The sequence below is a fragment of the Merops nubicus genome, unplaced genomic scaffold (genome assembly GCF_000691845.1).
Source record: "Merops nubicus isolate BGI_N331 unplaced genomic scaffold, ASM69184v1 scaffold21096, whole genome shotgun sequence".
NCBI lineage: Eukaryota > Metazoa > Chordata > Aves > Coraciiformes > Meropidae > Merops > Merops nubicus.
The window spans coordinates 65987-90122 of NW_008617699.1; the positions used below are offsets into that span (position 1 = coordinate 65987).

General features: G+C 39.7%; 1 protein-coding gene across 1 annotated transcript in view; it reads right to left on the bottom strand.

Annotated features, from left to right (window-relative positions):
* Nucleotides 1-24136, bottom strand: part of FBN1 (fibrillin 1) — a 140476-nt gene that overhangs the window by 59827 nt on the left and 56513 nt on the right. The window contains exons 10-21 of the mRNA XM_008943229.1: nt 23139-23279; nt 22286-22405; nt 18686-18811; nt 16437-16559; nt 11463-11585; nt 10082-10234; nt 8753-8806; nt 7705-7830; nt 4393-4518; nt 3614-3733; nt 2504-2641; nt 1457-1507 (exon numbers count right to left, since the gene is read on the bottom strand). Of these exons, the coding sequence (XP_008941477.1) occupies nt 1457-1507; nt 2504-2641; nt 3614-3733; nt 4393-4518; nt 7705-7830; nt 8753-8806; nt 10082-10234; nt 11463-11585; nt 16437-16559; nt 18686-18811; nt 22286-22405; nt 23139-23279 (1401 nt within the window). The remainder of the gene's footprint in view (nt 1-1456; nt 1508-2503; nt 2642-3613; nt 3734-4392; nt 4519-7704; nt 7831-8752; nt 8807-10081; nt 10235-11462; nt 11586-16436; nt 16560-18685; nt 18812-22285; nt 22406-23138; nt 23280-24136) is intronic.

Consider the following 24136-nt stretch of genomic DNA (forward strand, 5'->3'; position numbering starts at 1 on the left):
TCACTTGTAAACTGGAGGAACACTGCCAATTTAGTTTGCTTATTTCCTTGCACAAGGTCCATTACTCATTTTACATGGGCTGTGTATGGGAGAACTGAGTATCACCTTTTGGGAACTGAACTTACTCCCTTGTCCTGTCTCAAACTTGCCAGTAAATTTCCTAGAGATCTTCCCCTGTCTTGAAAAATGCTTACATTGGTTGAAACCCAAACACAGCTTTGGTATGTTAAAAGCAGAGGAAACTACCCTGAAAACTCTGGGGCTATCCAGGTCCCACTGAAATGAGAAAGATTAAAGCATGTAATAGATGTAATCCAAAACGCCGGTAAAAAAAATGCTGAAAACAGTTATGTCTGCATCTTGGAAGGATAAACTTTCCATCCTAGCAGTGTTGAAAATGTTCTAAGACTTTCCTTGTGAAGAGAGATAGGTGGGGTCACTTTTTTTTGTTCTTTCTCTTTCACTTACACACTCCAGAAAGTGTTGCTGAGGTCAGATAAGTTATGTACAGTGGGTCTGCAGCACAGACGTGCCAAGGTATTCAGTCATCATTTGGAAAGCAAAGAATATGTGCAAGGGTGTTCCTCTTTTTTTTTTTTTTTTTTTTTTGGTAAGGGAAAAAAAACCCGTTTCTTTATGGAAGCTACATATGGGAGTAATTTTTAAAAAAATATTTTAACTGCAGTGTCATGTCAGATGTTGTCAGTCAGCATGACCCACAGTAGTTTGAGACTCTCTGAGCTTCTGCATATTATGGAAATATGCAATACTTTTCCAGGGGTTCAAATCAATTCAAATGAAGATGAAACAGGGTGGGACCTTCAATTCTCACAGAATAGTAGAGTCATCTCATACCAAGGAAAAAGCTACACATAAAAAATTTTAACCTTTTCTTTAACCAATGTTTAACTGTGTCCTGATGCCTTTTAAATAATTATTAATAAGAAAATTAAACTATGCTTTTGAATGGGTTTGATTCCATACTATGTTGCATGGAAGAAAGCCAAGGTTAAGAGGGAAAAACAAAACAAAACTAACCCATACCCATAAACAAACAAACCCTAAAAATATTAATGGAAAATACAGCCTTAGAACATTCTTTCTCAAAAGCACAGCAATCATACCACTGTATCAATAATGCTTTTTAAAATATGTAAGATGCAAACTTTGTCCAAATAGGTTACTCAGTTAACAGTATCTGAAGAGAGAGAACTGTCTCTTTCTACTGGTAGACACTATATTTGCATGTGTGTACTTTGAGATAAACTTTGAGTATGTAGGAATGTTAAACAAACTGAAACCAAATTCATCCCTGACACAACTCTAATGAAGTCAATGGAACTACAAGAGGTAAGAATTTGGCACAGTGTTTCTCTATGGTAAATTAGCCACTTAAATCAAAACACTTGCAATTTTTTATTCAAGCTCTGATTTGTGTTAAGGCAACAATAAATACCTTCACACAATGTTCCTCTTATTCTTGAATATCCCTTTTGACATATTGGGTCTGTAAAACAAACAAAAGAAAACTTTTAGAACACTACAGTCCAAAACTCACCATTAACCTATTGTGCAAAACTGATCATGTGAGATATTATCTACAGTTTATTGCTATGAGAAGTCTGAGTGCTTAGACAGTATCTCAGTATTTTCTGAGCTAATAAAGAGATAATAAGATAGGGAAACTACATAAACTGTATAGAATGTCAGCCATTATCCTCTTTCCCTTCCCATGTGTGCTAGCTAACCCCAAAGTGGTTATACGATTCTCGCTTCGTTCAAATCAATTAATTCATTTAACTTGATCACAGCACATTATGGTTGTATTTACCATGGATGGATGAGGATGAATTCTGCTAAGATATACGGGATGAATTTAACTAAAGATCTGAGCAAACGGCTTTCAGCATATAGAAATGACAACCCACACACATTTCTGCATTCATCAGCTCATCTCTGGCTTCCCAGCTCATCCCACAGTTCAGTCTGATTATCAAGTGAATATGCAGAGACCTCAAACCATTTCTTGATCAAACGTATGATTCTCTAAGCCCTCAGTTAATCTACAGAGTATAATAACAAGGGCTACTCCCTCTCCTCCCTCCATTACCACACCAAATATCCATTTGTTGCAAACATTTTCTTGGGAGCTCTGGGGAACATGCATCTATTGCTACATCATTAGGAACTCCAGATCACTAATTATGACAAAATATGCGAAAGTAATGTTGCAAGTTACAGAGTGTAGGTGTGGTCCCTTCCCTTCAGAATTTAAACTTGTAAAATGTTTACTAGACGATCCAGAGTTATAACCTTCTCTATCTGCATGCTACCTCTCAAATATTAAGACTTCTCTTTTTCAGGCCGAATAAGAAATGAGTGCTTAATAAAAGAACAAGTAAAGTTACTTGTCTAGCCTGTGCCCAATCTTCCATGACAATAATCTGGACCAACCTCAAAATAAGAAAAATCCTTGGTTCCTGAGGAAAATGAACAGCATTACCTCGTTCACATGGTGTACATGGGCTTCCCCAGGCAGCACCTAGTGAGGAACAGCACTGGGACTTCAGAGTTGCTCCGTTGATATTTATTTCACATCTTCCATCCACCATGTTCTGCCAACAAGTACCTTTAACAGTTTCTGTTTGGGAAAAAAAAAAACAACAGTGTATTGTCATGCCGATTGTTTAGCATTATACATTCATATATTTGGAAACACATTAGAATTTAACCATGAAAAAGAATCATCCTTTCATTACAACTCACCACATCAGATCTGAATTTATTTATTTTAACAGCTCTTAACTTATCCTTCCCTATGCTGGACTGTAGCCTGAGATCACCTCAGCACAGAGCTCTTGCAAATCCTAGTTTATGCTTATTGACCTTAACAGGGAATATCTCAACACTGCTCAAGATTTGAGTCACTGCATTTATTATGACTCGGATTAGAGGCATATGCAGAAGAAGGTAGATATGAACCCTTTCTTGATCTTCCATTAATCATATCCCCCAGTCTGGATATCTGATCTACCCATACAGGGGGAGGCAGGAGAGAGCTAAGGATCAGAGCTGTAGTGCCACCGTTTTCCCCAGTGACTAGGCAACAACTATAAATTACTGTCCCTCCAGAACAGGCAAGGGAAGAAATCAGGAGTCCACTGAGTATCCAAGTCATAGCATTGTCCGTGGCTGCTCTTGAGTGCCTCTGGACTGCACACAATTTACATATGCTCCATCTCAAACAGAAAATTGGCATTTCCAGAGAGCAGATCTTCACAAGAACATGTTCACCCCTTGCGCAGGAGCAATTAAGTTTGTGAGCATAATCCTGAAGAGGTAGTCTTAGCATTTCTGTATTTGTTAAAAAAAAAAAAATTCATCTTTCTTTCGCATTTGACGTGGAAGCACACCATCCTCCCAAGTGCTAGTCACACTATATATGTACCCAGAGCAATGGTGAAAACACTTCATAACATTGTTTATGTCACGTTTTCCACTAAATTTATTTACACAAGTTAATTTAAAATATTTTCTAAACTCTGTATACAATGTTTGTATGTCAGTGGACATTTTCAACAAGCAAACAGAAAATCTTCAGAAGAATAAATACCTATGCAGATGGTTCCGGTTGTATCCAAAGTACTTTCAGGGGAACATTCACAAACGAAAGAGCCTGGTGTGTTTTTGCATACCCCATTAACACAGGGGTTAGATTCACACTCATCAATATCTAGAAGAGAAACACACTGCCGTTAGTGACAGGAAGCATTAACAAAAACATATATGGCCCTTTTCAGCTGGGGGAAACATGGAAGAAGCTTTCCTCATGACCAGTTTTCCCGACATCTTGTTTTCCTGTTAGGGACCTCTTCACAATAAAGTAATGATGCCAGTGTCCTAAAGACACACTAACATGTCAGAACATTAAAATATTGAACTTGGAAGAGGCATCTCATTTTTTCAGTGATATCCAGCTATTGCCCTGCTCTGTGGTGATGGACTATGTTGTTTAAGCGATCTGATATACATCCTGCCTGGGGCTCAAAAGTGGTTCAGACTAGAAGCCATCTGGGTCTGTTCTCCACACAAGACAACAGATTTGCAAACCTTGGTTCTTCTCAGGTTTTTCTCAACCTTGGCACAGTGTGGGCCCAGTGGTATTAGTCCATAAGGAGGGTGCTAGTACAGACCAAATACAGTCTATTCCATGAGGTTATTGAACACTCTCATTTTAGTCTTGTCTCTCCTTATTTCCTTATTCTCCCCTCCTTCCCCATATTTTTTTTTTTTTAGCTCTATACATTATCATCAAGTTTCAAAATACTTCTGGCACAATATGAGAACAATCTAAATGAATAAAATAGGATGAAATGGAGTTTTACCAATTACCTTCACATGTCTTTAGGTCAGGAGTGTATACAAATCCTTTTGGGCAGGTGCAGGTGAAACTTCCAGGGGTATTTCTGCATTGCCCGTTGTCACAAAGCAGCATGTTCAGTGCACATTCATCAATGTCTATAATAAAAATCAAGAACTTTTTAAGATGGAAAACTTTTCTGGAATAAAAGCCAGGACACACTTTCCCTCCCAAGAGCCACATTTCATTTGATTTTGTGTATATGGAGAGAACAAGGAGAAAAAAGGGGAAAAGAGAAAAAGAATATATGACTTGGACTGTTTTTCAAAGACACTAAAAAGATTTCTAGATTCTTTTAGTAGACAACAGGCTTGGAATTATTTCAAGTGGAAATGACTACTCAAGCTAACATTAAAGATCCCATTTACTGCACCTTTCTTCTTTATGAAAGCTATCATTAAAATGATGGGAAAAATAATAGTTATGTGAATTTGAACCACACAAATATTACCTAAAGAAACAAATAACACTTTAATTTCATTTTTTAAATGGAGGGGGTGGAGGGTGGGGTTGGGGGTAAAACCACATGACACCATTCTCTGCATATTTTTGCTGAATTTCTCCTGAGCTTTATTCTTTAGCAGGCTGCTTTGTTTATATAAAAGCTCATACTTCCTTTCTACACATATTCATAATATGTGACAGCCAAACCATGGTTAAAAATAAAGCTGAGAATCACACTTTTATCTTGCCTATATTGTGGAATAGGTCTATGCAGTCTCTGATTCCCTGCACAGCAGCCCCCACAGTCATGAAAGAAAGCAGAGGATTGGTTTGGAAATGTCTGCTGGTCATTCTGGTCTGTAAGTCACTGTTTTTTCCAGGCTGGCTCTGAACTGTCTTAGATATTATGGTTAACAAGGCCAGTGCAAATCTACACTTGCTTCAGAGATGAAAAATTTAAAGAGAATTGCTAGCACTAGTGCCCTTAGGAAATCTTTGGAAGAGCTGTGGTCATTTGAGAGAAGTTGCAAGAAGGTGGCAATGGGCCATGAACGGCAGGTGAAGACCAGGAGAGACTCTGAGAGCAGACAGGAACAACTGGCTAAGTCAGAGAGGCCTCAAAAAGTGTTGAGAGAAGTTGGGAAGACTCAAAGGGTCAGTTCAGCAGCTGGGAACAGCAGTAGTGCTAGGAAAAACAGGGAGATTTACAGAATAAAACAGCCCATGTGGGAAGCTTCACAGGAGTTCAGAAAAAATTGAGAGAGGGCCAGGTGGAACGTTATGGAAGAATGGGAAACAGCTGTGATGGAGCATGGATGTGGGCTGCAACAGGGTGGGCTGGGGAGCAGCTGGAAAACTCAAATGGATGGGGAGAAGAGAAGGGATGCCATAAGCTATGGGCAGACACTGAAATGGGACATGGATAATTAAAGCCAAAGAAAATGGGATGAATTACAGCATCACTTTTATCAAAGAAAGATGAACTCTTTTTTTTTTTTTTTTTTTTTTTAAATAAGATAGTGGATAGTTTAGACTGGGATAACACAGATGACTTCACCTATTTAGGTTTAAGTAGAGAATATAGAACCCAAATAAAATTGTTATGTAAGACGGAGATAACAGAATGGAATTTAAGAACTTTAACATGGTTCCAGAGTTGGCTGAAAGAGAGAGTACAGCAGGGTATACTAAAAAAGGGAGTAATCGCAATGGAGAGAGGATATCAGCAATGCCTTTCAGAGATTAGTCTTAGGATTGGTCCTATAAAATACTAATTGCAATACAAAAATAAAAAATCAATGGGATCAAAAACTGTGGGCAACACTTTAGGTGGAAGTTATTATCAGTTCAGAGAATCATGCAAGACTAAATTGAACTTGACAATGTGAATGAAGAAACATTATTACCAGCATGCAAAACCTTGCAATTAGGGACCAATAACAATAACATGCTACAAGCCAGACCTCATCAACTGAATGCTATCAAAAAAACTCTGGATGTAACTCCCAGTGAGAGATTGACTTTGATACCGAAGTATAACACGTATTTGAGAAAAGCCTAATGCACTCCTAGAATCAGTTTAGGCAGGATATTCCTAGGGACAATGAAGAATTGCTGGCACCACTATACAAGGCACTGGTCATACCTCATCAGAACACTCTATACTGGTCAGACCAGTCACGTTCAAGAGACGGCTGGAGCCTCTGCTTTTATGAGAAGCCTGAAAGTATGGATTTGGACAGTTTATCCAACAGAGTTTGAGAAAGGATATGATGAATCTTTATAAATACTTTGGGGATAAGTGCTGATATGGTGCTAAGTAAAAGGATAATATTTGTACAACATCAGCTGGTAATAAGATGGGCACAAATAAATTTTAACAGGAAACCAGAAGATATTTCTAATCAGTTATTCAAAGGAGGTCTGGAACTGTGCACCAGTGCAGGACTGGAAGAAAGGAATCTAAAGGGTTTTAAGTTATGGTCTTTTGATGGGACCATGTAGCAGAACATGAGAATTGCCAGAATTAAAATTTGTAACAGGAGTTTGCAGGCATCTGATGTGGCTTTGTTTTACATCCCAGACAGTGTGAGGAGAGACTGCACCGTTACTTATCTCAACTCTTTTTATCTCATACCACAGTGTTTCTACTGGTCACCTCTAAGGAGCAAGAAAAACTTATTTCATCTTTTCTGTAATGAAAAAATTGTCTTCAGATTTTTTTTCACTTGTACAGCCCAGGAAATCAGCCCTAGCTAGAGACACTACGCCATCAGATTCTGTTGGTGCTTCAAATGACAATAAATTTTCCTGTGTCTGGCCAGTATACTTAACATTGTTAAACCAACTGTCTGAAAGTTGAAAGGGAATTTTCCCCAAAGTCAGAGGTGGGAGAAACCATTTAATCCTCCCTGTAGCATATGGGAGGCTTATCTTATGGTCAGTTGAGAGTTTTACTTAAATCCCCAGCTCTTAGAGGCACCTCACACACTGGTGGTCCCAGATCCCTCCTGTGGTGCGCTGCAATTGCAGGATCTGGATTCTTCTGATTTTGAGAAACACTGGTACTGCAGTGTGCATGTTCAGTGGACTTGACTGAACTGGACGTTCATTGCCTGACTGCCAGCAATTTGAGTCATTGATGGCAATGGTTCCTTACAGCCCCATAGTGGAGGATTTTATGAGCCTTGCAAAGCACTGAAGTTAAAACATGAGTTCAGCAGAAACATCCAGAATTATCAGAAGAACAGCTAGTGGATCTGATGCAACACTTGAAAAAAAGATGAATGAGGACAAAAACAAGCATCAAACTTCAAAATGAAAAACGGGACATTTCATACCAATGCAGTTTTTCCCTGTTGAATCCACTTCGTATCCAGGGTCGCAAATACATTTGTATGTTCCATGCAGATTCTCACACCTTCCATTTGGACAGAGATCAGTATCCAGTAAGCACTCATTAATATCTGCAAAAAGGTTGAAAAAAACCCCAAAACCAAACAAAACAACAAACACAAAACCAAACAAAGAGTCAGTTTTTGTGGGGGTGTGGGTGTTAATTCTCCAAGATACAAAAAGACATATTTCTCTATACCACTAGCATGGGCTGCTCCATTTTTGTAACCATGTAGTTCTGATTAGCAAATTCACACCTAAATATTCATACTCAACAGACAAAGGGACTCCTTTCATGCTGACTTAAGACCATCTCTAGCCCACAGCCATTAGAGAGATTTGCAACCATAGATAAGAACTGCAGTATTAAACTGGGGTCCTACACTGAGAGAGGCACAGGTTCTAATACCACCTGTATCTCCTGATTCATAGCATTTCCAGATGGTATCACTGTCCAAAGCATGAACATCCCTCCCTACTGAATGCTTTTCCCCCTCTACTGCCAGCATATCTACTAGTACACACTGGCTGACATAATAGTTTGGACTTTCACGGCTCTAGGACTACAAATCTTTTACCGTAATCATTTGCTCCTTCTCTGTAATTAACCCGGCACTTTTGACAAATGAAAGCATGTGAGGAAGCTCAATGTCTAACATGGCTTTATCCTTCAGGATAATTTCAGCTGAAATATGCAAATATGACTTAAATATATGTTTCTAAGTCACACAGGTAGTAACCCTTCTCACAAATTTTATGCTACTTTATATCAGCACTCACATACATTCCATGGCATAAATCAGAGAGGGCACACTGGTGACATGGCACGCTCCATGCATTTCTCCCTCACGTGTTGTAAACAGCCATCTGAAGAAGCCTTCCTCCTATTCTTTCCTGCCATCATCCCCACCACCATGTCTAACCAGTCATGGATATCTAGGTAACACTTTTAGCCAGAACTGTTACAGTTTGAATTATATTAGGTGATCTTACCATTTCCTCCTGCAGTCATGCCAGTCCCACTGCTGCACAGGGCCTGATATTCAGCTGGAAAAATATTAAATTACTTACTGGAATAGTCTTAGCTCATTGCTTTCAGTATCATCATTTACAATATGCCAATTAATTATCTGAATGAAATAACATGCCTCTGAATTATTATAAAAACATCAATAGCCTCACAGTGTTCTGAACCTGTGAAACATTTTAGCAGGTTCAAGGTCTACACCTGCTCCATGTAGATGGACGAATAAAAAGTTCACATCGTGAACTCAGGCATTTAAGAATAGACATAAACTTCATGCTGGCCCTCCTACACAAAGGAACCATGACACATTCACAGCAAGATTCTCCAGAACTCATATGCCCAAGCCCTTGCTCCAGGTACACATCCAAAGCAATCAGGAAATAGAAAAGGTTTTCCTAATAAATCTAGCCCATATTTAACTCTGTTTAGCAGGAGGGTCTTCAGGAATTCATAGCAAATCAAGGATCTCTTATCTTGGAAAAATAAACAAGTAAAATATGTATCAAAGTATCTGAAATGTACCAATTACCACTGAGTTCAAGTTCTTTTGAGGTCAGAACAATTAACAGAATAAACTGACAGCCAGATCAGACATGTAGTTTTTGCCATATAGGTGGGCACTTTTCAATATACTTTCACTTCAGTAACAGCCCAAGTAATTACACTGCTAAAATTAATAAACACTGAAAATATTTATGGAATCAGCTGTCTTCTCTTTAAGGAAAATCATATGAAACACATCTCCCAGTACTATCACAACTAGCAGATTAATACGTACCCCTGCTTGAATCAGATAATCACTATGGCTGCATGTGAGAGCAGACACATATCATGATAATTTTCTGGACATGCATCAGCAAAACCTTTGGTCTAGAATGGCAATTTTCTTTTTGCATTAGATATATAATTCAGACTGCAAACATCTGACTGACAGGTGTGCATAAAGATTTGAACATATCAATTACTCAAGACATTTCCATGAGTAGCTTGAGTGCAATATTGTCTGTTTTGTTACCCACCTCTATCGAAATAGTATGTTGTTTGAAAATCTGTTTTAATGAGTGTAACAATGCTGGACCCAGATATTGGCATTTACTGTTGCCTCAAAAAATTCTCTTCTGGGCTCTTCCAATATGCAAAACAGTAGATTGCTCAAAACACAGGGTATGTCATATGACAATCTAACCCTTCTGATTTAGGATGCAAAGCTAATACAAAACTGTATTTTGCCTTTCTAAAAATAGTTTGGCAACACAAAGCTTAGGTTAGAATACGTACCAGTAAAGACACCATACCTGAATTTTGTGCTGGGCAGGGCTGACAAGGCTCCCCAAAGGCGTAGTCAGTGCTGGCACAACAGCACTCTGATTTTGTAACTGCACCAGTCAGTGGTCTCACACATTGTCCTCTCTTGTAGCCACCATAGCATGTGCTTCGCATATGTGTATCTGAGGAAAGAAATACCTCTTAATCCTACCATAGCCAACTATGCTGCCATAAATTACAAGTATTAAAGGTAGCTTGGGTGTCATAAACACTGTAAAATAGCTGTCAAAACAAAATATCTTTCACCATTTCCCTATACTTTTCACCCACCTGCTCAGGAGAGCAAATTCCTCTTCCTCACGCTCCTAAGAGTTCAGACATACAAACTATTTACTGCATTTAATGACTTAATATATGTTACTGAACTACTTGGAGAACAATCAATACTTAGCCATGGGGAAAAGGGACAGTCTCTGCTATGTGACAGGGACATTACTCACTTTTAACTTCACCAGCCCAGTGGCAGGATCTCAGAACTAGAACCAAGTATATATCAAAACCTTCAAAAAAACCCTCAGTACTGTTTACTTTGTTCTCAGAGCTAGAGCAGTGATTTGATCTTAACAAGTAGTATTTTCTCTCCCCCTCCCAACCTCAATAGCTGTCTCTGATCGATCATCACCACTGGTGCAAAATCCTGGATTAAACCCACTGAGGCCATATTAAAGCTTTTGTTTTCATTTTATACCTGAAATAGGCAGAATGAAAGACAAATAAAAACTTGCATAAGGAGAAGATCACAAAATATTCTGTTGTTAAAAAAAAAAAAAAAAAAAATCTTTCTTTGCTTGTAAAAACCAAAGGAAAAATCAGTAATGTTATTTCAGTGCAAAAGATTTAAAATATTTATCTCTTCAGGTCGAGGAGTGACATTTTTTGCTTTTTAAAAACTGGTCCGAAATAGCTGACAGACACAGCAGAATTTTAAAATCGAGCACCTCAAACATCTTTTGCTCGTAGAGAAGCGGGTAGAAGTAGAAAAACTGGTATGTCCCACTTTAAAAACAGGTGAAAGAGTATTTAAATCTTTAAGCTTAGTGACAAATGAGTAATTTTTCAGACAGAAATGGAGCAAATTCTCACCCATGCAAAACCAATATGGCACTACTCGTCTCCAACAGCACTACACCGTAAAGTCTACCTGACCTGATTTTGCCCACACATTTTTTCCTCTTAAAAATGGGCTATTACAGTAAATGTCCCAGAGCTGTTATTATCCACTGTAACTACCACCTGCCAATCCTTGAAAAAATAGCAAATCCTATGTTCAAACTTGGTCCACCCATCAGTCTAGTACTGATGCCTTAAGCCTGGTTAACTGTGACTCCCCGCAGGTCAAGCTGGTCTTACCGACACACACGCGTCCGTCCAGTCCTACCGCAAGGCCGGGGAAGCATTCACATCTGAAAGAGCCATCAGTGTTCACGCAGCGCCCGTTCATGCATATTCCAGCTGTCTCACACTCATCGATGTCTGTTGGAGAACAGAACGGGGTTTATTAGACATTAAATCACATACTGTTCAATGCCTGGCTGAAACTTGCATTTGTGAAGCCTATTTCCAGTGCATCCTATAGAAAAATATGAAGTGCAATTGGAAACTAGTCCCTGTAAAGGTTTTGTTAATTCTGTGAAATGGAAGAAGGAAATGCAAAATTCAGGGGAAATAAACAAAACAATTCACTCTCCAAGGAGAGCAAAAAGAGGCTACATTTTCCTAACTTGTTCTCAAGAAGTGCATAGTCAGATTTAAGGGTCATTCAGGCAAAAACATAATCAGAGGAAGGAGGAAGCTGCAATTGCTAAGACAAAGGACTACTGTAGTACATAATGGGACATTCCCTTTCCATGGTAACCATTTGGTCACGGTGCAAGAAATCTGCCCAGATAGCAAATTGAATCTTTCATCCCTGCTACAAGGTGCCATCAAATGGCCATCACAGAATTTCCCTTCCTCCTGCTGTGGGTTCGGTTTTTGGAAGCACATCAGAATCTCCAGTCAAACTCTGCCTACATGTAGTGTCTCTATCGTGATCTACATGACAATTGGGTTTTCTTATCAGATGCTCATTACAGTCCATTTTATAAACCTTCAATGGACAGACAGCACTCCTCTCTTGAAAGGAATTTGTTAATGATTTGAGCACAAGCTACCGCCTTTGCCCAACAATAGCGCATTGAACAATAAGGCCTTTAGCAACAAAATACAAGAATGAAGCCTTATAGTATCAGGCTATTACAAAAGGATGTTAAATTAGTAAAAAAATTACATAAGCTGCATACCCTGTGAAGAGTAAGATCATTCTCAAGACACATAGAATGTCATTATTTTGTAAGTGATGAAGAAAAGGAGTGTTCAAAATATTGTTTGGAAGTATGTATAACCTTTATAAAATAATCACTTCATAACAACTCTCTGTAATATATACAGAAGACAGCATGTGTGACAATTTCCTTTTTTCTGACCTTAAAAGGGCAAATTGAGAGTGAAACACCTCTGTGTTTTACTTAGTTTGTGTTGTTTGGCATAAAACATGGCTTGCATGATCCAAGATTCCTTTTTCAAACTGCATTTTAAAATAGAAGTTATATTTAAGTACACGGGCTCAATTAATTCCTACTTCATCCTGCAATCTTTTGTTCTGTTTCAGACAAATCTTAAATGCTTTTCCCACTTTAAATTTAGTCCTTACTCAGTGTAAGTAAAAACAGGGTTGGGATTTCAAAATGTCCTCATACTATTTAACTGGGTAGATAGTTATTTTGTCAGACAACACTGAAATCCTTTGACAGATGCAAGCTGGCCCACCCCCCCAAAAAACCCAAACAAACACAACCCACAACCTTTCCTTTATTAAAGTTACTTATAGAAACAGAATGGCAAAGGTTTTTTTCCCCCCCCTTTACTGTAGCTCACTTTCAGAAAAGATTTTGTAAGTTAGTAAGGGGTAAAACATGCAATTCATTTTCTTTTGCTCAGGTATACAAATGTGTTGAAAACACTGTTACAGATGTCTTAAGAGAAAGGTAAAGTGGGTCCCTCAGAATTGCACAGATCAGCTGAAGACCTGGCTGCAGTAAGGATGGAGTAAAAAGTCCCTGCTTTTACCGGAGCTGCGATTCCACCCAGTAAATCAACTGCACATGCAGGCATAAAGTCCAAATTTCTAACCATGACAAGGTTCTGCTGTCTTCTGTGGTAAAAGTTGCTATTTGGACAACTTCAGAAACACTCATTTTCCTAACTTTTGCCAGAATACCTCAACCTGGTTCTGGAAATCCACCTAATGGACTCATTCTCTTTGTCCAATCAGTTTTTGCCTTTTCTGCTTAGCTTGCTCAGTTTAAGTCCTCTAATTTTAACCAGGAAAAAGTTAGTCAGACTATTAAACTGCCACTTTCAGTTGCCTTGCAATGGCTTTCAGTTTGGGGAATTCCTGCTTGATCTAAAGACAAAACAATGTATGTAGCAGAAATAATGCTTTAAACCTATGCTTGTCTGATGTAAGCATTTCTGAAAAATCACCAAGAAATCATCAGGGAAAGAAGCTAATAGTAAGTTTAGTATGTCTTGCGTTACAGGGAATACACAGGACTACAGTGTAACATTCTTTTTTGGCATGTTACTTCATAAAGCCCGAGTGGAATTTTTGACCAGACGGCCAAGCATATGCCCTGTACTTATACTTAAATTCCAATTACATATAAGTAAGTGTGAAATATAGTATCCTCAACTTTGGGCTAGAAATTCTTCTTAATTAGTTCAAAATTCAGTTTAGAGCACACCAAATGAGATGTTTATAGGAGCAATGTGTTGCACACCGCAATTCTTATACCCCTTTGTCAACCCCCTAAAGAGTTTGGCAAAAACATATGTTCAATTCCATATCAAAAATGCTCAGGCAGGTAGCCAACTTGCTGCAGAAATGTCAGTTTGTGCATACACACATTCTCAAAGCGCATGAGCACTCACTGCATGTGTAACCATGAGCTTGGAGTTTAAGCTTGTGTAAGAACTTAATGCATTCACTTCACAAACAAATTCAGGTTATGCAGTGTGAACAGTGAGTGCTTCAAAGGCTAACTCTTCTATAGGACAGAAGTTATTTGTTCTGTACATGTGATGTGTACAGAAAGGACTCAATAAGAATAAACATTAAAATGTACATGAAAAGATGTTATTAAAGATCAAGCTTTTACATTCTTACTAACCGGAGACATTTACCGGAGAGTTGTGCTCTCTCTAGCCACTACATTCCAAGGAATTATTTCATGATACTTTACGCAAGTGAAAGAAAGAAGACAAATATAAAGTTGGGAAAAAAGTGTAATTTGGGTGTCAAGGTCTCAAAATCTGGTTTGATTTTGACCCAATAGCAATTTTAACATGTAATGCTCATTCACAGAGAATAGGGCTTACTGTAAGCGTTGAAAAGCAGTGGGAGAAATCCTTCATTTTACTATAAGATCTGTTCCAATTTTCAGTAGGAATCAGTTGAATTGCCTGCAATTTTGGACAATTTTCAAATATTCTTCCTTTGATGAACAGAAGTAACATTTCTCTAGGGCCAGAAACCCCTCTTTGGCTGTATCCATACTCTTATTTAGCCAGGAGGCATGAAACAGAGGCTGTGGAATTGAGTATCATTGGGTTTTAAGTCGTCTGAAGTAATTTTCATACCATCGTTTTGGATGGCATTTCAGTGCACAGACTCATGTTAAAAAAAAAACAAAAAAAAACCCCAAAAACAAAAAACACCCCACACCCATACAACCACAAGCAAAAAAAGAAAAAATACCAAAAGATGCTCAAAGCAAAAAGCGAGACAAGCATTTGGACTGAGCTTGTATCAGCGAGTCACATCCCTGCTAATGACACAGAGAGCAGCCAGTTGCCTTTGAGAACACGACTGGCTGATGTGCCAAGGCCTGATGGGCATCAAGTTCTTCCGTTGCCAATTCTGAGATCAAGTCTTGCTGTCATCCCACATGCAGACCTACTGGGAAAATAAACTTCGGCAAAGCACATATACACATATACCACTTGGAAAACAGGTAAGAATGGATTGCTCCAAAGGTGCAAATGCTGCAGCCAACACAGCCAGCAGCTGCTAAACTAAGGAGACACTTGTATGGATCCACACATTTGTTCATTTGAGAAACTAAAGAAAAATTCATTCTCCCAGTCAAACAACCCTATTACGAAGCAGGAATTGGGGTCATCGCTCATAAGAAATACATGATTCCCCCACCTGAAGGCTCAGTAGGTTTTTCCATACCTAGTGGAAAAGTCCTCAAATGCAAGAGAAGTTCTGTATGTTTTACTGAATTTATTGGCCAAGTTTGGATCAAAAGTCTAAGTCTAGACACCACACAGGTCAGGTCAAAGACTGGTACAATGATCCAGAAGCAACAGGATCCAAATTAATTCACCTTTTATGTCACTAACTCTGAAAACTGGATTATTTTTTCAAACATTTACTTTTGTTCTTGGTCCACAAGAAGATGCTGCTGTGTAATCCAGTTAGACAGTTTTTAAAGTTTGTCAAAGTGTAAGTAAGCATTTTTCCCACCCTGATTCCAAGAGTTAAAAGATTTAAAGTTTTTCAAAAGCAAGCCTGTAAGTAACTTGGCCCAGCACCTATTAAGCCCTTATTTTGACTTCTGCTTTGTGCCTATAAAACTCGTTGAAACATGAAGATTTATACACACAAAACTTGCAGCTCTTGACGGGACCAAAGGGAAACTCTGATGACGTAGCTAGTGAGCTGAGCGCTGCGGAGTCTCCCTTGGGGGGTATTGCTGGGCTAGCGTGGCGAACAGAAAAGCCAATCCTGCTGCGGTGCTCATGTCTGCATCTCAGTCACATGGGGTGCTGGGAACTCCTCAGAGATGCTGCATTGACTAGGAACACCCAGGCAGGAATGGGAGAAAAACCCAAACAAGGCAATGAGCCAGGATATTTGGGTGGCCAAAGGCAGAAACTTTTAAAAGGCCAACCACAAAGAGTGATATATATTAGAGCCGAACTGCAAGACCTCATAGGCCTAAAAACCCTGGAGTTTAACTAGGTCAGATCACACAGCCCTTGATCAAAGAACATTTCCCACTGGCTGGTTAGGGCGGTTGCTCAACACTGGAGAAGACCGAGTACTGTCTTGCACAACAACAAATCACTCTAGCAGATTAAAAAAGCATATCTAATGAGAACTCTGCCCAGTATTTCTTGTCCCCAAGGATTACTATAAGGAAACAAGGCGATTCTCGAAGCTACCAGAGGGATATGACTCACAAGCTTTGGGAACCCGCAATTTATTGTGCTCACCTCTGCAATAGCGTCCATCAGATGCTAACTGGAACCCTGGTTTGCAAATGCATTTAAAACTGCCATCTTCATTAATGCACATCCCATTGAGGCATATGTTCCTTATGCTGCATTCATCCATATCTGAAAATGGACATAATAGACATAAGGCTCATAATGTTTAAGTAAAAGAACTCTAACTAGTTATACCCAAAGCATAAACCCTCATTTCTTTCTTAATTGTCGGAGGTATATGAACCATATAATGAGACACACTTCACCGTCCTAGAGGATATGTCAAAGCAGTCACCCCATTTTTTAATAACGAATCACTAACGTATAAAAGTATGCATCCAAAAAGAGCAAAGGGAATGAAAAACAGATGAGAAACTGGACAGCTTAACTGCCAGTTGGTTAAAAACCGTAAAAAAGTGAGACGGTATGTAATTGAACAGGGTTTGCAATCTTGGTGTAAATGGAAGCTAGGTTAGAAGCAGCCTCCCATCTGGAATGGTAAAGACAATTTTACGTTACTAAGAACACCTGTAAGGGGAGGAGTACGCATCTGTGTCTGGAATGAAAACTTTTGTAAGCTTCATTGGATGAGTCTAAGATTTATGATGTGGGAGAATTCCCAGTACTGTGCTCAAGCATGCAATCTGTGGGTACTCTCTTCATCAAGTTCCATTTAAATAAAACCTACCCCCTTCCTGCATTCAGTGTGACTGTCACACAGGAGGATACTTACTAATCTTAGCTTCATACTAGCATTATTCACCCTCCAACCTAATGGCATAGCATGAAGGATCCAAACAGGAAAAGGTGGAGGTCCCAGACACTGCTACTCTGAACCCTGCATATACTCGCACAACAATCATAAAAAAGGGGCGGGGGGAAAAAAAAAAAAAAATAAAAAAGGCAAGTACAGAGAATTCTATGCTTGATTTGTGCAAGCTTTTATATCCCCTTAGTCTTTTTGTCCTGGCACAAATGAAATCAGTTTTGGACATGACATCCAAAAAACTCAGCACTGTTAACGGGTTTCACCTACAGGACTACACACAGTTCCAGGCAGGTAGGGCACAATGCCATGGTCTTTACTGATCAGCGTGCTCGAGTATTCCTAGGAACAAAACTCAATGCATTACAACGCCAGAGATGAAACTGCTTCATAAGTGGATGCAACAGACATTCTGGCAACTCATGCAATGGAATTAAAAATGTTTTACCAGACTGCCGATGTCCTGGTTCTTATTACTATTAGTACATTGTATTTGGTGGGAAAGGAAGAAATCAGAATCGAGTTTTTTTTCAAAAATATATTAATGTCCAAATATATTTAGTTCCTTAATAAGATATTTAAAAAGCTGCTTATAGTGTTAAACTGAGTCTAAAAAAGTCAGAAAAAACAGTCTTAAAATGTCTGTCTCTACCAAGGATTAACAGAATCACTACTAGCACATAAAATCACTGGATCATAATGACATTACAATATATTTGAAATCGTGCTATTTTCCTTAATATTGCAGCTGTCTTGGACAGAAATTACGCTTCTAGACATGGTGTGTTTTCTTTTTACTTACAGGCTAAGTCAGACAAAAATAATTTATGATTTTGAAAAAAAAAATTGTGTATCTATCCCAACCAGGAATTTTGGCATTAAGTCTTTGAGCTGAATCACTGAGATAATATTCTGCCAAAAATGTTTCTAAGAACAGTGCTTGAAATTCCTTTAACGTATGAATAGATCATTGGGAAACCTCCCAAGGACCTTGGGAAGCATGATAAAGAACATTCTTCTTTTTTCCCCCTTCACTAAAGGTCTGGGAGGTAGGAACACATCAATTATGTTTACAAATTTTTCTTAAAACAGTTTTTATGGGTCAGACCAGACTGCATCTACATAAAACACGTTGCTAGTCACTCAGTAAGATCCCATAAAGCATGCTGTTAAACACACAGTAAAATCAGGCAGCATGTGACTTGTTCTCTGTTTTAAAATGTACTACTCCCATCAAAGCAACTGCATTTTGTGATAGTGGTATGTGCTATTTCTCCTGCTGGACAGACATCCCGTTGAGGACCGCCAAGCCAAGGCTCCAGAGCTGGCTGCAACAGTTTATTTGCCCTCCCAGATACAGCACAAGGTATTTAGAAATTTGATTCCTTGTTCCTTCCCTTCCCCCCCCCCCCGAGGTCCTTTTTCATTGATGTGAATAACCTCTTGCAATTGTAATTACTGATAGAGGATAGCTTCAGAAAAGTCTTACCTTCACAGTTCTTCCCATCAGCTGCCACTTGAAAACCAGCATTACACACACAGTGAAAACTGCCATCGGTATTTATGCATCGGCCATTATTACATATACGACCATTCTGTAAACATTCATCAATGTCTGAAAGCCAATCAAGAACAAAAATAACATTTTAGGGTTTTTCTTTTTTCATACTCAAGAGGAATTTTTCCCATTTCCCCTTCCCCCGGGTATTTAACCCTATTTGGAAACCATATTCACCTGAAAAATGATTTATTTTGATTTCCATAACCGAACAGTATGGGGGTGGAAAATGTTCATCAGCTTGAAATTTAAAGTTGCTGGGAGAGAATTTCAGTGAACGTTACCCTGCAGCTTGCTCAAACAAGAGTCAGACCCTTTCATTTGTTTTTGGTTTTGTTGTTGTTTTCAATTTCACTCATCATTAAAATATTTTACTCTGGTTTAACTTAACAACAGCCAACTACTGAAGGAAAGATGGGGGAAGCTTGTCTTTTGCTGCTGCTTTTAAGATAACAGGAAAGTTCGAGACTTTCCCAGCTCAGAAGATATTCCTCCTGCTTATTTTATATTTGAAACATCAGCTCCTCATTTCCCTCTCTCTGCAGGAGGTGCTTGGCAAGTGCTTTGGAGGACCTGAATAGTGATATCACACAAGGCTGGCAGCTCTCCCTCCCCTCCAAACGAGGGGAGAGGAGATGCTGAGACAGACTGTCTAGACATTTTTCAGATTGCTTCAGTGTTCTCCATCAAGGCCTGGACCATCTCCCAGAGATTCCTGCACACAGGGGACTCAGCTCACAGAGATCTCAACCAGCCCATGCAGGCAAACCTATCAATTGTGAAACCATTCTGTCTTCCCAAGTATCCTTGGGGTGCCCTTCCCAGGCTCTCTCCACAGAACTGCACTGTTGCACTTCAGGAAGAAGCAGCACACAGGGTGTGCCACTCCTCTCTAAACACCTATCTGAGGGGGAACGGATGCCTCTTGAAATTGCAACCTGTATTTGCCTTCTTAGCAGCACTTGGGAAGCTGCTAGGAAATCCCTCAAAATAACTGTTTTGCAGGCAAGCAACCAGGCCAGCAGAGGCAAGAGCTGCTCAAGTGACAGCTCAATGCAGTGGCAGCTTGCAGCCCTCTTGACTTCCAGTAAAAGCGTACAGGCTTGATAAACCTCTCAAGCATCATCAAGCAGCAATGCATAAAAGTGAGGTTTCCCTCTGCTCAGTCCATTTCCCCCTACTTTTGGGGCATTTGGTTGTACCTGAGCCTGGCTTCAGTTACTCCACCAGCTTTCTTCCTTAGGACAGGGTGAAATGCTACACCATCTCAAGACTTCTCTAGCCTTCTAGTTTTTAGAATTCATTGGGATTTGGGATTTATGCATCTGATGCCATCTAAATCATAATGCAGAAAATTAACATAGAATCTCTTTGTTCTTTACGTACACACAGTTGACTAGAGAACCACCACTAGTTTATGTTACTTTCTGATTTTCAAGTGACAAAATAACATTGTGGACTATTTTCCTCCACGAACCCCACAGAGAAACTTGCAAATCAAAGCTCCTCTCCCACTGAAACGTCTGTAATTGCTGCCATCTCCAGGTAAAGCCCAAACTCCTCTTCCCAGAAATGTCAGGTAGGTCATAGTAAGCACTTAGCTCTTAAAGATTTGACTCCCATATATTCATAGCTAATCACTGTAACATTTCACTTCTTTTTTGAGGTCCATTTTACATCCCCTCTTCTGCAATTGAACCACATTTTTTGTTTTGACCACTAATCATAATGACACAACCTTATTCATCTATGTCTCCAATTAACATTCAGCCAAACCCCTAACAGAATTACAAGGGATCCTGTAACAGTTGAATCAGTACCTTGCGACACAGACTGCCATGTCTGTCATGACTGACAGTCACCCATCAGTCTCATCATGCAGAAAAAAACCCTTCCCTGGAGCCTCAGAGCAAGAAATAGATAAAACACCTGGTCACTATGGAGACCTCCTGTTTCCAGAATGGGCACAAGGATTAAGTTTGCAAAAGCGTGTCATCACAGACACATTTGTGTGTGTAAAAACCAAAACCTCAACATACAAAGTAGTCATGTGAAGCAATTTTACAGCAAATGCTGATTTTGGCAGGTGCCAGCACTATATGCATATTTTGCCAAATGCACCCCACTAGCCTTTTCCTTTTCCCTAAACTAGTCCTAAAAATTCCTTCAGAAAACAAAGATTCTGCACATCCTAGCATTTTCTGAAGTGCCTGTCAAGCAAGCACAGTTCCCATAGACTGCAAAGAAACTGCTAAGTGACCACACTTTAATGCCATTAAGCTACTGGGCTTCTGACAACCATGTGTTTGTGTAATGAATCAGTCAAATTAAAAGCGTGTGACAAAAGTGACTCATGAGTAAACTCATCATCGCTGAGACTCCACTTCAGCACTCCTTCACCACTAGTCAGCTGAACTATGGAGACGCTTCCACAACGTGGCTCTTTGGCAGCAGTTAGGTCAAACACTCCTAGCAACATGCAGCAGTGGTGCTGGCTCTGCACGTCCTCCTGGATTGGAGTAAGGTTCTGTACCACAATCACCTTTCCAATTCACAAAGGGAAGGAAAAAAGAATAGCACACTAATACAGATAGCTTTCTCCTTGCTTTTTAGAAACTCTCTGCTTCAGGAGTGCATGCTCAAGGAACCTTCCTCTCAGTCCAGAAAGCAAAACATGAAGAGAAGCTGCAACTCCGAGCATTCAGACATGCTGTTTCACTTATGGAATATCAAAGCAGTCATTCATTCTCCTGCCAGAAGTCTCTCATCATGACTTAACTATAACGGACTGCATCCATCTTCACAGTCAGTTCTCACCCCAAGACAGTTTGGGAGCCACAGAAAGCTGACAGAGGGCTGACCGCTGAAGAGATATGTGTTCCCCACTCTCATAGGAAGACAGGATGAACATCAGGACTACCATTGATCCTGGTCTTCCTCACACCAGTAATGTGGATTCTACAGCCTCCTCACCTAGACCTTCCCAGTGCTTCACTACTTTTCAATACCTTATTTAAGTTTTCATTGCCATAATTCATGTTTATTTCTTTGTCTGACAGTAGGTAGGGACAACACACAGGCACTGTACTCTTATATTTACCCACTGGAAGACTTATCTTTCCCCTCAGCTTAGTTTTTTATAGGTAAAGGGTTTCTCCAAAAAAGGGATATTTAATTGTCCTTGAGATCCTCAAGATGCAAAAGAATAAATGTTGGAGAAGGGGCAAAGGGGGTGGGGGGGGGAAAGAGGGGAAAAAGGGGTGAAAAAAGAGAAGGGAAAAAGTAATGCCCCTTCCACTTCAAAGCCACAAATGGTGCCAAGATACTTTCAGCACAAGACAAAATGTCTTTCTTCATAACCAAGGCTATGAACAGCCAGCTTGGGCAGGTTAATCATTTTTACTGCCACATCTGATTTATTTTTCTAAAAACCTCTCATATATAACACATCTGTTACATTTTGTTTAAAAACTATTTTCCCTCCTGGTATGTATACAATAGTACAGATACAGCTATAGAACTATAACTTACCTCGGCACTCTGTTCTAGTTGGCGTGCTCTGATAGCCTACACGACACTGGCATATGTAGGATCCCTGGGTGTTCACACAGTCTCCACTGATGCATGGATTCTTTTCACACTCATCAACATCTGTAGAACACAGACAATATATTTTTATTAAGACATTGGTTATTAGTCAGGTCTGTAGGGGTATTTTATTGTTTTGTAGTTGGAGAACTAGCACGTTTCAAGCTGAAAGGAAAGGGGACCACTGAATTCCCAGCAAAAGGATCCCATATTCCAAGCTAAGCAGGGTCTGGGAGAAACAAGTACTCAACACGACACGACACCGAACATGCAGGAGGATGAGGCCATAATCCCACACCTCCACATTCCCAGTCCTACTGGAGGCACAGATTTTGACAGAAGCAAAATCTTGCATGTAAGAGACAGCTCTGGCTGAGTTCCAAAACTAAAGGGTTCAAGAGCCCAACAAGATAGTCCTGATAAGGACTTGTAAATCTTACCAAATCCAAGATCATCACTGGTTTTGGTTTGTTTTTGTTTTTGACAATAGGTCAGTTGCACACTTAAAGACCTTTAAAGAGGTCATTGTCATATAGGTTAGTAAAATAAGAAATCCTTACCTCTGTATAACTTTGTAGCATGTTACAAGATTTGTTAACTACTGTCTTAAAGGCAAAACTGCTGTAAAAATAGCTTTGCAGTTGAAAGCAATTAGTTCTTGGAAACCTGTTTACTGGGGATTTTTCTGGATAGGGGGTGTGATTTAAGAACTCAGAACTATTACACAGTATGGAAAAGATTTTTTTTTCTTTAAAATAAAATTCCCCTCTGCGATTTACAGCAGAAAGCCACATACCAATGCATTCTCCTCTAACATCCAGTTGGAATCCTTTGTTGCACTCGCAGCGGTAGCTCCCAGGAGTGGGAATACAGCGCCCATTGAGGCAGAGATGTCGAAAGAGTTGGCAGTAGTCAGTGAGGTTCACCGGCAAGATCACTGAAATAACAGAGTTGGAAAAATATTTTAATAGTTCATCATAATCATTTTTGTTAATCTGCAATTTGTGCAGCATATTCCATGAAAAGTCAACATCTACCTTCCATCATAATGTGAATTGCATAGTAAAATCAGCATCAGGAAAGAGAAAACAGCACTTTGACTCTTAGAGACTTGTCTGAAACCAACTAGCAACCACTGATCTTTTCATTGCGGCAAGTCTGATCCCATTTTCCTCTTTTGACCTCCAAAAGAGGACTGAGTCTGCTCGTACCTAGTGGTAAAGTGGGTATGTGGCACTGAAGGGGCTCTACTAAAAGCCTGCGGTGGCAAAGAGCAGGCAGACTGGTTCAGGCATCTCCATTTTCACAGACAGCAGAGCAGGAGGGCAGGGATAACCCTGGAAGGTATTCCTATTCAGTCTTTGGCAGGCAGATGTGAGCTGGCTCTACCCGTGCTCCCAGCTGACCAGAAGCTGTGCAGCTACGTCAGTGCAGCGTGAGGCCCGAGTTAACATACTTTGCCTCTTCAGCTTATTAGCTCAGCTTGGTGCCGGACCAAGACTGAACAGCTTCAGCTGGTGCCAGTGCAAGCAGAGCCTGCCTGCATCTACACAGAGTATGAGCAAAAGCAGCTTGTGTTTACTAGTAACAGAGTATACGGCTATGCCAAATGAATTCAGGTGGTACAGGCCTATTGCAGACTCTACGGGCATGTAGTAAATTCCCTGAGCAAAGGACAGAATAAGGAATATGTCAGTATTCTGCTCTGGTTTCCTCCTTGCTCTAGAGAAACCTAAACCTACCCGTGCATATGACTGGAAAAGTTCTTCCTTCACATCGGGTCCGCCTCAATGT